The following is a 14,577-nucleotide window of genomic DNA, read 5'->3' as shown; positions in this document are numbered from 1 at the left end:
CAGTGGCCGGATCTCAGCTCACTGCAAGCTCCGCCTCCCGGGTTTACGCCATTCTCCTGCCTCAGCCTCCTGAGTAGCTGGGACTACAGGAGCCCGCCACCTCGCCCGGCTAGTTTTTTGCATTTTTAGTAGAGATGGGGTTTCACCGTGTTAGCCAGGATGGTCTCGAACTCCTGACCTCGTGATCCACCCGTCTCGGCCTCCCAAAGTGCTGGGATTACAGGCTTGAGCCACCGCGCCCGGCCTGAAAACCACCATTGTTATATTTCATTTCTTTTCTCCTAAAGAAAGAAAATTTATGTGTCATTAAAATGTGTATAGATTCCTCCAAAGTAAGGATATTTGACAACTTTGAAAAGTTCATAGGCTAACATTTCATTTAATATATCACTAGGTTTTCAGATCTAGGATTTGAAGTGAAATGCTTTAATGATCTTAAAGCAGAAGAACTACTGCTCAAAATTCATGAGGGTAGGTAGTTTTGCTATTATATAGTTCATCTTCCTCTAATGAGATTGAGTCCTTCATCCTATCTGTAAAGACAGGTACAAGCAATTACTTATGTGACAAAAGAAGTATTAATTTAGCACAGGTTACAGGTTTTGGGTATGCTTCTGTGTTTCCATTACCCAGCACATTTAGAGACCCTTGCAAAGAATTATGCCTCTAAAGTTTATATTTAGCATACCACTAGTTACAGTCTATTGTAGAAATGAATGAAATGATCCCTTCCGTTGGCGGTAAAAGCCTAAAATGCAACTACTACAGGTGCTGGGCAGTCAATAGGCTTTTTCTCATTGACTCCTTTCATGACTGATTTTCTCACTGGTTTCCAAATAGTGTTGGTTTACATACATTACCTCCTTTAATTCTCCCATCAATATGGGGTACGCATTCTAATTACAACTTGTATTATAATCATCACTGCATGCCACGGGTATTCAAATCATTTGCCAACCATTATATTTGCATAATTACTTTAAACTTTCTTCAGAGCTCTTCTTTAAACTGCACATCATTTTAACTTTGGCTGCTTACCAGCTTTTCTACTTTGCTCAGAAGCTTTGGAAGACATCAGTCTCATGTCACCGCACCCGGCCTTGAGTACTCTTTTGGAAGCTCTAAGTGCTATAATCTCTTCTTTTTTTTTTTTGAGATGGAATCTCGCTGTGTCTCCCAGACTGGAGTGCAGTGGCATGATCTCAGCTCACTGCAACCCCCACCTCCTGGGTTCAAGCGATTCTCCTGCCTCAGCTTACCAAGTAGCTCGCCCCCAAGCCCGGCTAATTTTGTGTGTTTAGTAGAGACAGGGTTTCACCGTGTTGGCCAGACTGGTCTTGAACTCCCAGCCTCAAGTGATCCACCTGCCTCGGCCTCCCAAAGTGCTGGGATTTCAGGCGTGAGCCACCGCGCCTGGCCCTAAGTGCTGTGTTCCTATGGTGAAAGTGCAGCAACGTGTGGGGAGTTGTTGAGCAGTTCCTGGGTCTTTTGCTCTAAGGTCTCTGCTGATTCAAGGAAATTTTTAGTTTATTGCCAAAGTAACTTGGATCTTAAATGAGATTCCCTATCATAATCCCTTTATGTTTTCCACATCATTCTGTGTTTTAGAAAGGCTAATGAAATTTGGTCAAACTCTATTACTCTGAACTTGAATAAATTTGGATTTTTTAAAACATAAGATACAGTATGGTATATTCTGTTTGATTAAAGACTTAAGTTGTTTCATTACAGATATTTTACACTTATTAAAGAATAGGCCGGGCATGGTGGCTCATGCCTGTAATCTCAGCACTTTGGGAGGCCAAGGTGGGTGGATCACTTGAGGTCAGGAGTTCGAGACCAGCCTGGCTACATGGCAAAACCCTGTCTCTACTAAAAATACAAAAATTAGCTGGGTATGGTTTCGAATCTGTAATCCCAGCTACCTGGGAGGCTGAGGCAGGAGAATCGCTTGAACCGGGGAGGTGGAGGTTGCCGTGAGCCAAGATCGTGCTACTGCACTCCAACCTGGGCACCAACAGTGAAACTCTTGTCTCAAAAAAACAAAAAAGACAAAACCACAAATTTTCCTCCTCCCCAGTCACGTGGACGTAACTTTATTCTAGTATTAATAAACTGAATTTTTCTGTGTAGATAACAAGCGTCGTATTTTCATTTCTATATTCTCTTTTGGGTCTTTTATAGTGTCAACCTCTAGCCACGCAGATGCCGATTGTTTTGTGTGTGTCTTCCTGAGCCATGGCGAAGGCAATCACATTTATGCATATGATGCTAAAATCGAAATTCAGACATTAACTGGCTTGTTCAAAGGAGACAAGTGTCAGAGCCTGGTTGGAAAACCCAAGATATTTATCATTCAGGTAAGACTGATTACGTTGTCATCTTAATTATAAAGTCTGTCATTCTGAACATGTGATAAAGGTCTAAAAGCCAATTTTGAAAGTAACTTTCTCCAGTAATTGGACAGGCCCTTTTTAAATTCTGGCCAATCAGAGTTGCACTTTGAGCTGTTAGTAATAATTCTTTGACACTCTCATTGTCTGTATTACAAAGTAACAGCATTTGGATTGACACTTGAAGTTACTCATGAAGTAACCAATGTGCTACTCCCTGGCCCAGCATGATATCAAGGAGAGCCATTGGAAAAGGTACCTGCTGACTAAAGAGTGCCGTGCAAGGCAACCTCATCAGACTAAGTTTGCTTCTTTGGGAGGTGGAGAGCATATAAACCAGTGGAAAGAATGGAAAAATAAAGCCCTTCTAGTCCTATCCTGTCTCATCCCTTTCACATTGCCCCTTAAACCAAGATTGTTTCTCTGCTGCCAAATTATTTTTAGGGATAAAAGTATTTTTTACAGGTGAGATAGCTCATGCCTGTAATCTCAGCACTTTGGGAGGCCGAGGCAGGCAGATCACCTGAGGTCAGCAGTTCAAGACCAGCCTGGCAAACATGGTGAAACCCTGTCTCTACTAAAAATACAAAAATTAGCCAGGCATGGTGGCAGGTGCTTGTAATGCCAGCCATTAGGCACGAGAATTGCTTCAACCTGGGAGGCAGAGGCTGCAGTGAGTCGAGAGCACACCACCATACTCCAGCCTGGGTGTCAGAGTAAGACTGTGTCTCAAAAAAAATTTTTTTTTTTTTCATGAATAATATGACTTGGCACATCATTAAGGATTCTTTTTTTTTTCTTTTTGAGACGGAGTCTCGCTCTGTCTCCCAAGCTGGACTGCAATGGTGCAGTATCAGCTCACTGCAACCTCCACCCCCAGGGTTCAAATGATTCTCCCACTTCAGCCTCCTGAGTAGCTGGGATTACAAGCACCTGCCATCATGCCTGGCTAAGTTTTGTATTTTCTTAGAGACGGGGTTTCACCATGTTGGCCAGGTGGGTCTTGAACTCCTGACCTCAGGTGATCTGCCCTCCTTGGCCTCCCAAAGTTTTGGGATTACAGGCATGAGCCACTGCACCCGGCCAAAGATTCTGAACTACAAAAGAGAAACCTGACATGCCAGTGCCACAATTCTGTATTTCCATGAATGGCATGGAGGACATAAAATAATATTATGTTAGTCTATTCTTGCATTGCTATAAGGAAATACCTGACACTGGGTAATTTATAAGGAAAAGAGATTTGATTGGCCCACAGTTCTGCAGGCTGTACAGGAAGCATGGTGCTGGCATCTGCTTCTGGTGAAGCCTTAGGAAGCTTCACCTTCCTAAGGTGGAAGGCGATGGAGAGCCAGCATATGACTTGGTGGGAGTGGGAGCAATAGACTGCTAAGGGGGAGGTGCCAGACTCTCTTACATAACCAGATTTCATGTTAACTGAGTGACAGCTCACTTACCACCAAGGGGATGATGCTAAACATTCATGAGATCCTCCACAATGATCCAGTCACCTTCTACCAGGCCCCACCTCTCACACTGGGAACCACATTTTTTTTTTTTTTTTTTTTTTTATTATCCTTTAAGTTCTAAGGTACATGTGCATAACGTGCAGGTTTGTTACATATGTATACTTGTGCCATGTTGGTGTGCTGCACCCATCAACTTGTCAGCACCCATCAATTCATCATTTATATCAGGTATAACTCCCAATGCAATCCCTCCCCCCCGCCTCCCCATGATAGGCCCCGGTGTGTGATGTTCCCCTTCCTGAGTCCAAGTGATCTCATTGTTCAGTTCCCACCTATGAGTGAGAACATGTGGTGTTTGGTTTTCTGTTCTTGTTATAGTTTCCTAAGAATGATGGTTACCAGCTGCATCCATGTCCCTACAAAGGATGCAAACTCATCCTTTTTTATGGCTGCATAGTATTCTATGGTGTATATGTGCCACATTTTCTTAATCCAGTCTGTCACAGGTGGACATTTGGGTTGATTCCAAGTCTTTGCTATTGTGAATAGTGCCACAATAAACATACCTGTGCATGTGTCTTTATAGCAGCATGATTTATAATCCTTTGGGTATATACCCAGTAGTGGGATGGCTGGGTCATATGGTACATCTAGTTCTAGATCCTTGAGGAATTGCCATACTGTTTTCCATAATGGTTGAACTAGTTTACAATCCCACCAACAGTGTAAAAGTGTTCCTATTTCTCCACATCCTCTCCAACACCTGTTGTTTCCTGACTTTTTAATGATTGCCATTCTAACTGGTGTGAGATGGTATCTCATTGTGGTTTTGATTTGCATTTCTCTGATGGCCAGTGATGATGAGCATTTTTTCATGTGTCTGTTGGCTGTATGAATGTCTTTGGAGAAATGGCTGTTCATATCCTTTGCCCACTTTTTGATGGGGTTGTTTTTTTCTTGTATATTTGTTTGAGTTCTTTGTAGGTTCTGGATATTAGCCCTTTTTCAGATGAGTAGATTGCAAAAATTTTCTCCCATTCTGTAGGTTGCCTGTTCCCTCTGATGGTAGTGTCTTTTGCTGTGCAGAAGCTCTTTAGTTTAATTAGATCCCATTTGTCAATTTTGGCTTTTGCTACCGTTGCTTTTGGTGTTTTAGACATGAAGTCCTTGCCCATGCCTATGTCCTGAATGGTACTACCTAGGTTTTCTTCTAGGGTTTTTATGGTATTAGGTCTAACATTTAAGTCTCTAATCCATCTTAAATTAATCTTCATATAAGGAGTAAGGAAAGGATCCACTTTCAGCTTTCTACTTATGGCTAGCCAATTTTCCCAGCACCATTTATTAAATAGGGAATCCTTTCCCCATTTCTTGTTTCTCTCAGGTTTGTCAAAGATCAGATGGCTGTAGATGTGTGGTATTATTGCTGAGGACTCTGTTCTGTTCCATTGGTCTATATCTCTGTTTTGGTACCAGTACCATGCTGTTTTGGTTACTGTAGCCTTGTAGTATAGTTTGAAGTCAGGTAGCGTGACGCCTCCAGCTTTGTCCTTTTGACTTAGGATTGTCTTGGCAATGCGGGCTCTTTTTTGGTTCCATGTGAACTTTAAAGCAGTTTTTTCCAATTCTGTGAAGAAACTCATTGGTAGCTTGATGGGGATGGCATTGAATCTATAAATAACCTTGGGCAGTATGGCCATTTTCACGATATTGATTCTTCCTATCCATGAGCATGGTATGTTCTTCCATTTGTTTGTGTCCTCTTTGATTTCACTGAGCAGTGGTTTGTAGTTCTCCTTGAAGAGGTCCTTTACATCCCTTGTAAGTTGGATTCCTAGGTATTTTATTCTCTTTGAAGCAATTTTGAATGGAAGTTCATTCATGATTTGGCTGTTTGTCTGTTACTAGTGTATAAGAATGCTTGTGATTTTTGCACATTAATTTTGTATCCTCAGAGTTTGCTGAAGTTGCTTATCAGCTTAAGGAGATTTTGGGCTGAGACAATGGGGTTTTCTAAATATACAATCATGTCATCTGCAAACAGGGACAATTTGACTTCTTCTTTTCCTAACTGAATACCATTTATTTATTTTTCTTGCCTGATTGCCCTAGGCAGAACTTCCAACACTATGTTGAATAGGAGTGGTGAGAGAGGGCATCCCTGTCTTGTGCCAGTTTTCAAAGGGAATTTTTCCAGTTTTTGCCCATTCAGTATGATATTAGCTGTGGGTTTGTCATAAATAGCTCTTATTATTTTGAGGTACGTTCCATCAATACCGAATTTGTTGAGCGTTTTTAGCATGAAGGGCTGTTGAATTTTGTCAAAAGCCTTTTCTGCATCTATTGAGATAATCACGTGGTTCTTGTCTTTGGTTCTGTTTATATGCTGGATTATGTTGATTGATTTGCGTATGTTGAACCAGCCTTGCATCCCAGGGATGAAGCCCACTTGATCATGGTGGATAAGCTTTTTGATGTGCTGCTGAATCCAGTTTGCCAGTATTTTATTGATGATTTTTGCATCGATGTTCATCAGGGATATTGGTCTAAAATTCTCTTTTTTTGTTGTGTCTCTGCCAGGCTTTGGTATCAGGATGCTGTTGGCCTCATAAAATGAGTTAGGGAGGATTCCCTCTTTTTCTATTGATTGGAATAGTTTCAGAAGGAATGGTACCAGCTCCTCCTTGTACCTCTGGTAGAATTCAGCTGTGAATCCATCTGGTCCTGGACTTTTTTTGGTTGGTAGGCTATTAATTATTGCCTCCATTTCAGAGCCTGCTATTGGTCTATTCAGGGATTCAACTTCTTCCTGGTTTAGTCTTGGAAGAGTCTAAGTGTCCAGGAAATTATCCATTTCTTCTAGATTTTCTAGTTGACTTGCGTAGAGGTGTTTATAGTATTCTCTGATGGTAGTTTGTATTTCTGTGGGGTCGGTGGTGATATCCCCTTCATCATTTTTTATTGCGTCTATTTGATTCTTCTCTCTTTTCTTCTTTATTAGTCTTGCTAGCGGTCTGTCAATTTTGTTGATCTTCTCAGAAAACCAACTCCTGGATTCATTGATTTTTTGGAGGGTTTTTTGTGTCTCTATCTCCTTCAGTTCTGCTCTGATCTTAGTTATTTCTTGCCTTCTGCTAGCTTTTGAATGTGTTTGCTCTTGCCTCTCTAGTTCTTTTAATTGTGATGTTAGAGTGTCGATTTTAGATCTTTCCTGCTTTCTCTTGTGGGCATTTAGTGCTATAAATTTCCCTCTACACACTGCTTTAAATGTGTCCCAGAGATTCTGGTATGTTGTATCTTTGTTCTCATTGGTTTCAAAGAACATCTTTATTTCTGCCTTCATTTCGTTATGTACCCAGTAGTCATTCAGGAGCAGGTTGTTCAGTTTCCATGTAGTTGAGCGGTTTTGATTGAGTTTCTTAGTCCTGAGTTCTAGTTTGATTGCACTGTGGTCTGAGAGACAGTTTGTTATAATTTCTGTTCTTTTACATTTGCTGAGGAGTGCTTTACTTCCAATTATGTGGTCAGTTTTGGAATAAGTGCGATGTGGTGCTGAGAAGAATGTGTATTCTGTTGATGTGGGGTGGAGAGTTCTATAGATGTCTATTAGGTCCACTTGGTGCAGAGATGAGTTCAATTCCTGGATATCCTTGTTAACTTTCTGTCTCCTTGATCTGTCTAATGTTGACAGTGGAGTGTTGAAGTCTCCCATTATTATTGTATGGGAGTCTAGGTCTCTTTGTAAGTCTCTAAGGACTTGCTTTATGAATCTGGGTGCTCCTGTATTGGGTGCATATATATTTAGGATAGTTAGCTCTTCCTGTTGAATTGATCCCTTTACCATTATGTAATGGCCTTCTTTGTCTCTTTTGATCTTTGATGGTTTAAAGTCTGTTTTATCAGAGACTAGTATTGCAACCCCTGCTTTTTTTTGTTCTCCATTTGCTTGGTAGATCTTCCTCCATCCCTTTATTTTGAGCCTATGTATGTCTTTGCATGTGAGATGGGTCTCCTGAATACAGCAGACTGATGGGTCTTGACTCTTTATCCAGTTTGCCAGTCTGTGTCTTTTAATTGGAGCATTTAGTCCATTTACATTTAAGGTTAATATTGTTATGTGTAAACTTGATCCTGCCATTATGACATTAACTGGTTATTTTGCTCGTTAGTTGATGCAGTTTCTTCCTAGCCTCGATGGTCTTTACATTTTGGCATGTTTTTGCAATGGCTGGTACCGGTTGTTCCTTTCCATGTTTAGGGCTTCCTTCAGGGTCTCTTGTAAGGCAGGCCTGGTGGTGACAAAATCTCTAAGCATTTGCTTATCTGTAAAGGATTTTATTTCTCTTTCACTTATGAAACTTAGTTTGGCTGGATATGAAATTCTGGGTTTAAAATTCTTTTCTTTAAGAATGTTGAATATTGGCCCCCACTCTCTTCTGGCTTGTAGAGTTTCTGCCGAGAGATCTGCTGTTAGTCTGATGGGCTTCCCTTTGTGGGTAACCCGACCTTTCTCTCTGGCTGCCCTTAAGATTTTTTCCTTCATTTCAACTTGGTGAATCTGGCAATTATGTGTCTTGGAGTTGCTCTTCTCGAGGAGTATCTTTGTGGCATTCCCTGTATTTCCTGAATTTGAATGTTGGCCTGCCCTACTGGGTTGGGGAAGTTCTCCTGGATGATATCCTGAAGAGTGTTTTCCAACTTGGTTCCATTTTCCCCCTCACTTTCAGGCACCCCAATCAGACGTAGATTTGGTCTTTTTACATAATCCCATACTTCTTGCAGGCTTTGTTCATTTCTTTTTCTTCTTTTTTCTTTTGGTTTCTCTTCTCGCTTCATTTCATTCATTTGATCCTCAATCGCTGATACTCTTTCTTCCAGTTGATCGAGTCAGTTACTGAAGCTTATGGATTTGTCACGTATTTCTCGTGTCATGTTTTTCATCTCTGTCATTTTGTTTATGGCCTTCTCTGCATTAATTAATCTAGCTGTCAATTCTTCCACTCTTTTTTCAAGATTTTTAGTTTCTTTGGTCTGGGCACGTAATTCCTCCTTTAGCTCTGAGAAGTTTGATGGACTAAAGCCTTCTTCTCTCATCTCGTCAAAATCATTCTCTGACTAGCTTTGATCCGTTGCTGGCGATGGGCTGTGCTCCTTTGCAGGGGGAGATGCGCTCTTATTTTTTGAATTTCCAGCTTTTCTGTCCTGCTTTTTCCCCATCTTTATGGTTTTATCTGCCTCTGGTCTTTGATGATGGTGACGTACTGATGGGGTTTTGGTATAGGTGTCCTTCCTGTTTGATAGTTTTGCTTCTAACAGTCAGGACCCTCAGCTGTAGGTCTGTTGGAGATTGCTTGAGGTCCACTCCAGACCCTGTTTGCCTGGGTATCAGCAGCAGAGGTTGCAGAAGATAGAATATTGCTGAACAGCGAGTGTACCTGTCTGATTCTTGCTTTGGAAGCTTCCTCTCGGGTGTACTCCACCCTGTGAGGTGTGGGGTGTCAGACTGCCCCTAGTGGGGGATGTCTCCCAGTTAGGCTACTCAGGGGTCAGGGACCCACTTGAGCAGGCAATCTGTCCCTTCTCAGATCTCAACCTCCGTGTTGGGAGATCCACTGCTCTCTTCAAAGCTGTCAGACAGAGTCATTTGCGTCTGCAGAGGTTCCTGCTGCTTTTTTTGTTGTTGTTGTTTAGCTGTGCCCTGTCCCCAGAGGTGGAGTCTACAGAGACAGGCAGGTTTCCTTGAGCTGCTGTGAGCTCCACCCAGTTCGAGCTTCCCAGCAGCTTTGTTTACCTACTTAAGCCTCAGCAATGGCGGGCGCCCCTCCCCCAGCCTCGCTGCTGCCTTGCGGTTAGATTGCAGACTGCTGTGTTAGCAATGAGGGCGGCTCCGTGGGCGTGGGACCCTCCCAGCCAGGTGTGGGATATATTCTCCTGGTGTGCCTGTTTGCTTAAAGCGCAGTATTGGGGTGGGAGTTACCCGATTTTCCAGGTGTTGTGTGTCTCAGTTCCCCTGGCTAGGAAAAGGGATTCCCTTCCCCCTTGCGCTTCCCAGGTGAGGCGATGCCTCCCCCTGCTTCAACTCTCGCTGGTCAGGCTGCAGCAGCTGACCAGCACCGATTGTCCGGCACTCCCTAGTGAGATGACCCCAGTACCTCAGTTGAAAATGCAGAAATCACCGGTCTTCTGTGTCGCTTGCGCTGGGAGTTGGAGACTGGAGCTGTTCCTATTCGGCCATCTTGCTCCGCCCCTCGGGAACCACATTTTAACATGAGATTTGGAGGGGAAAAAAATCCAGACCGTATCAAACATGAAACTGCATTTCACATCCTACCATAAAGCCTTGTTTTGGGGTGAGGAAGGACGTGGCTGTAAGAAGTGAAGCATCACTGCCTCGTTTCTGGTTTGGACAACTGCATTGGAATGTCTGTGGGACATAGAATTGGTGATACAGGTGTAGAACCTAAGACAGGTGGCCTCGGCTGGAGAAAGAAATCAGGAGGTGGTCATGGAAGCCATGGGATTAGATGAGGTTACTTAATGTTGAATACCGCCTAAAAAGGAGCATAAAACAAAACAAGGGGGCACCCATGAGGAATGGGCTGAAGAGGGAAGATATTGAGGTGGATGGGCACCAGGAGAAAAATAAGAAACACATAATAACATGATAGTTTCATGAAAAAGGGAGTGGTCAACACTGTCAAACACAAGAGAATTGGAAATAACTAACAAGCTACTATAGGAAGAAAGCCACAAATGAAGGAAATAATTTGCCAAATTACTTTCTCTGTATGCCTTAGATTCTTGGTAAAAAGAGCACCTCCCTCATGGGGTGGTTGTGCGGGCAAAATTGCCTGACTTAATGAAAACCACTTAGAATGGTGCCTGGCATACGGCACACCCTCAGTAGAGGCTCGTTCTTTACTCTTACTGCAGTTGACTGGGCAGATGATGCCATCAGGTTAAAGGTGTTCTGTTTTATTTAAGAAGGACAGTAGAAAACAAGGCCTGAAAATAAGCCTGCTGATACCAAGATTAAAATTTGCCTATAAAAATGGGATAGTAGGGATTTTCTATTTATGATTTTAAATCATTCAGGACTTTTGATGCTCATAATTCTTTAACCATTTCAGAACTGATTGATGCATTTATAATGCTACAACAGAATCTTATTAGCTGACTGTATTCATGTATAGGGTGGCCATAACAAAGCACCAGTCTGTATGGTTTCAACAGCGGGAATTTATCGTCACAGTCCCAGAGCTGGAAGTCTGAGATGGAGATGTGGGGAGGGTTGGTTTCTTCCGAGGCCTCCCTTCTTGGCTTGTAGGTGGCTGTCTTGTCCCTGTGCCTTCATATGGTCTTTGTTCTGTGCATGTCTGTGTCCCAATTTCTTCTTATGAAGACATTGGTCATGTTGGATTTGGGTTCACCCGTATGACCTCATTTTTCTTTATCACCTTTAAAGGCCCTGTCTTCAAATAGTCATAGTTCAACATATGAATTTGGTGGGAACACAATTCAGCCTGTAAAAGTCACTTACGGGAAGAGTTTAGTGTTAGCCTCTGAGTGAGTCAGAATTTAATGTTAATTTTGAGTGAGTCTAAATTTAATGTAAATTCTGAGTGAGTCAGAATTAGTGGGTAAAAATTTGAGACCTCACTTTTTAATGGGCACACAAGGAAGAAGGTGCATTAACGGGTATCTTGTCAGGTCAGGCTGGATGTCATTTTAACTCCTAACAATTTATAGCAGCAGCCAGGCAAGCAAAAGTCAATCCGGACATACACTGCCTGCCTGAATAGAAATACTTAGGTCAATACTATAGCTTTCAAAAGCAAAGGTATCACAGTGTGCCCTGGGTGTGGTTAATCCGTAAGAAATTTTAAAACCACAAGCTTTTTCCTCTACAGTATACCCTTCTACTAACATAATTTTATGTATACTTGGGGATGCCAATTTTTTCTTAAAACATTAAAAGGCCGGGTGCAGTGGCTCACGCCTGTATTCCCAGCACTTTGGGAGGCTGAGGCGGGCGGATCACAAGGTCAGGAGATCAAGACCATCCTGGCTAATCCGATGAAACCCCGTCTCTACTAAAAATACAAAAAATTAGTCGGGCGTGGTAGCGGGCGCCTGTAGTTGGCGGCTACTCTGGAGGAGAATAGTGTGAACCTGGGAGGCGGAGCTTGCAGTGAGCTGAGATCGCGCCACTGTACTCCATCCAGCCTGGGCGACAGAGTGAGACTCCGTCTCAAAAAAATAATAATAATAATTAACTAAAAGAAAACGTAAGTAGGAAACAGCTTTGTTGGCTTTTGTCCCCTCTAACCCTGAATGTATTGCTTCTCAACTGCTCAGAATGTGGTTTCTGTTGTAATGAAGGTGTCCTGGTTTACACATTCACTGCACACATTAAGCACTGGGAAGAAAACAGTAGGCATAGAGGTGGGTTTTTCCTCCTTGTCTTGTAGGCATGTCGGGGAGACCAGCACGATGTGCCAGTCGTTCCTTTGGATGCAGTAGATAATCAGACAGACAAGCTGGACACCAACATAACTGAGGTAGATGCAGCCTCCGTTTACACGCTGCCTGCTGGAGCTGACTTCCTTATGTGTTACTCCGTTGCAGAAGGTGTGTGGTGTTTAAAACAAACATATAATTACCTCTCTTGGCTAAGGTTCTGTAAGTTTCGCCTTTGATTGGTTTGGGTCAGGACTTTCTGTTGGGACATAGTGATTCCATCCTGAAGCTCTCAGACTTAAAATTTTCTTTGACCACATGGCACAGAGTGATAAATGAAAAGTGTAAAATACCTTACAGAAAAATCATTCCTGAGAGTTATATTGAGTAAAGCAGCAAGTCTAATTATATATAATATTAGCCTACCATCATTTACTGAGGGTGGTAGTGCCATTGTGGTAATTGTCCTGGAAAGCTTTAATTTTTTTTTTTTTTTTTTTTTGAGACAAGGTCTTACTCTGTCACTGAGGCTGGAGTGCAGTAGCATGATCATGGCTCACTGCAGCCTCAATTTTGAGAAACTGAGCCTCAGCCCCCCTGTAGCTGGGACTGTAGGCATGCACCACCATGCCTGGCTAACTTTGTAACTTTTCTGTAGAGACTGGGTCTTTCTGTGTTGCCCAGGCTGGTCTCAAACTCCTGGGCTCAAGTGATCCTCCAGCCTTGGCCTCCTAAAGTGCTGGGATTACAGGTATGAGCCATTGCACTCAGCATTTTATATATATATATATATGTGTATATATAGTATGTATTACATATATATGTATTATGTGTATAAATACATATTATATATGTAATATATATTACATATATTATATATGTGTAATATATATTACATATATAATATATAATATATGTAATATATATATACATATGTGTGTGTGTGTGTGTGTGTGTCTTTTTTTCTTTGAGAGAGTTTCACTCTGTTGCCCAGGCTGGAGTGCAGTGGTACAATGTCCGCTCACTGCAACCTCTGCCTCCTGGGTTCAAGTGATTCTCCTGCCTCAGCCTCCCGAGTAGCTGGGAATACAGGTGCCTGCCACCACACCCAGCTAATTTTTGTAGTTTTAGTAGAGACGGGGTTTCACCATGTTGGCCAGGCTGGTCTCGAACTCCTGACCTCAAATGATCTGCCTGCCTCAGCCTCCCAAAGTGCTGGGATTACAGGCATGAGCCACCATGCCCAGCTGAAAAATATTTTGATAATGCTTCTTTGCTTTCGTAGTAAATAATTTTGTTTGACTTCTTTTTAGTAATCTCATGTCTCAGTCATTATCTTGGGAATTTTTTAGGAAATGGAGGAAATTACATAGAATTAACCCCATGTATATAAAACTATACAGAATTAATCTCTTTTCCCATTTGAGAAGAGTCAAAAAAAAATTTAAGCCATATATATCATGGACACATCTTAAGACTCTTTTAAGCATTTTTAAGAACTTATACTTCTGTAACTATAAAGAATACACACAGTAATTGAAAGCCAGAAAACTGCAGCAACATTTTCCTTCTCACTTTTTTAGGATATTATTCTCACCGGGAAACTGTGAACGGCTCATGGTACATTCAGGATTTGTGTGAGATGTTGGGAAAATATGGCTCCTCCTTAGAGTTCACAGAACTCCTCACACTGGTGAACAGGAAAGTTTCTCAGCGCCGAGTGGACTTTTGCAAAGATCCAAGTGCGATTGGAAAGAAGCAGGTTCCCTGCTTTGCCTCAATGCTAACTAAAAAGCTGCATTTCTTTCCAAAATCTAATTAATAGGGGCTATCTTATTTTACAATTTAATCTATTGAAAATGTCTTTCTTGGCCAGGCGTGGTAGCTCACACCTGTAATCCCACCACTTTGGGAGTCTGAGGCGGGCAGATCACCTGAGGTCGGGAGTTCGAGACCAGCCTGACCAACATGGAGAAACCCCGTCTCTACTAAAAATACAAAAAAAAATTTACCTAGGCATGGTGGCGCATGCCTGTAATCCCAGCTACTTGGGAGGCTGAGGCAGGAGAATCACTTGAACCCAGGAGGGGGAGGTTGCAGTGAGTCGAGATTGCGCCATTGCACTCCAGCCTGGGCAATAAGAGTGAAACTCCATCTCAAAAAAAAGAAAATGTCTTTCTCTTCTTTTTATATAAATATCGTTAGGCTGAAGCATTATGGTCCAGTGATTCAAATGTTTTAAAGTTTAATGCCCA

At 42.2% G+C, this 14,577-nt stretch overlaps 1 protein-coding gene across 7 annotated transcripts in view; it reads left to right on the top strand.

Annotated features, from left to right (window-relative positions):
* The window catches only part of CASP6 (caspase 6), a 32,711-nt gene extending 18,140 nt beyond the window's left edge, over positions 1-14,571 (top strand). For all 7 annotated transcript variants that reach the window (XM_023219926.2, XM_023219930.2, XM_023219927.2 and 4 more), the window contains 4 exons: positions 395-471; positions 2,185-2,360; positions 12,334-12,493; positions 13,906-14,571. In XM_023219926.2, coding sequence (XP_023075694.1) covers positions 395-471; positions 2,185-2,360; positions 12,334-12,493; positions 13,906-14,144 — 652 coding nt within the window. In that variant the 3' untranslated portion in view covers positions 14,145-14,571. The remainder of the gene's footprint in view (positions 1-394; positions 472-2,184; positions 2,361-12,333; positions 12,494-13,905) is intronic.
* Positions 14,572-14,577: the final 6 nt, after the last annotated feature.

This window comes from Piliocolobus tephrosceles, chromosome 3 (genome assembly GCF_002776525.5).
Source record: "Piliocolobus tephrosceles isolate RC106 chromosome 3, ASM277652v3, whole genome shotgun sequence".
Classification (NCBI taxonomy): domain Eukaryota; kingdom Metazoa; phylum Chordata; class Mammalia; order Primates; family Cercopithecidae; genus Piliocolobus; species Piliocolobus tephrosceles.
This window is presented reverse-complemented; position numbering and strand designations above follow the sequence as displayed.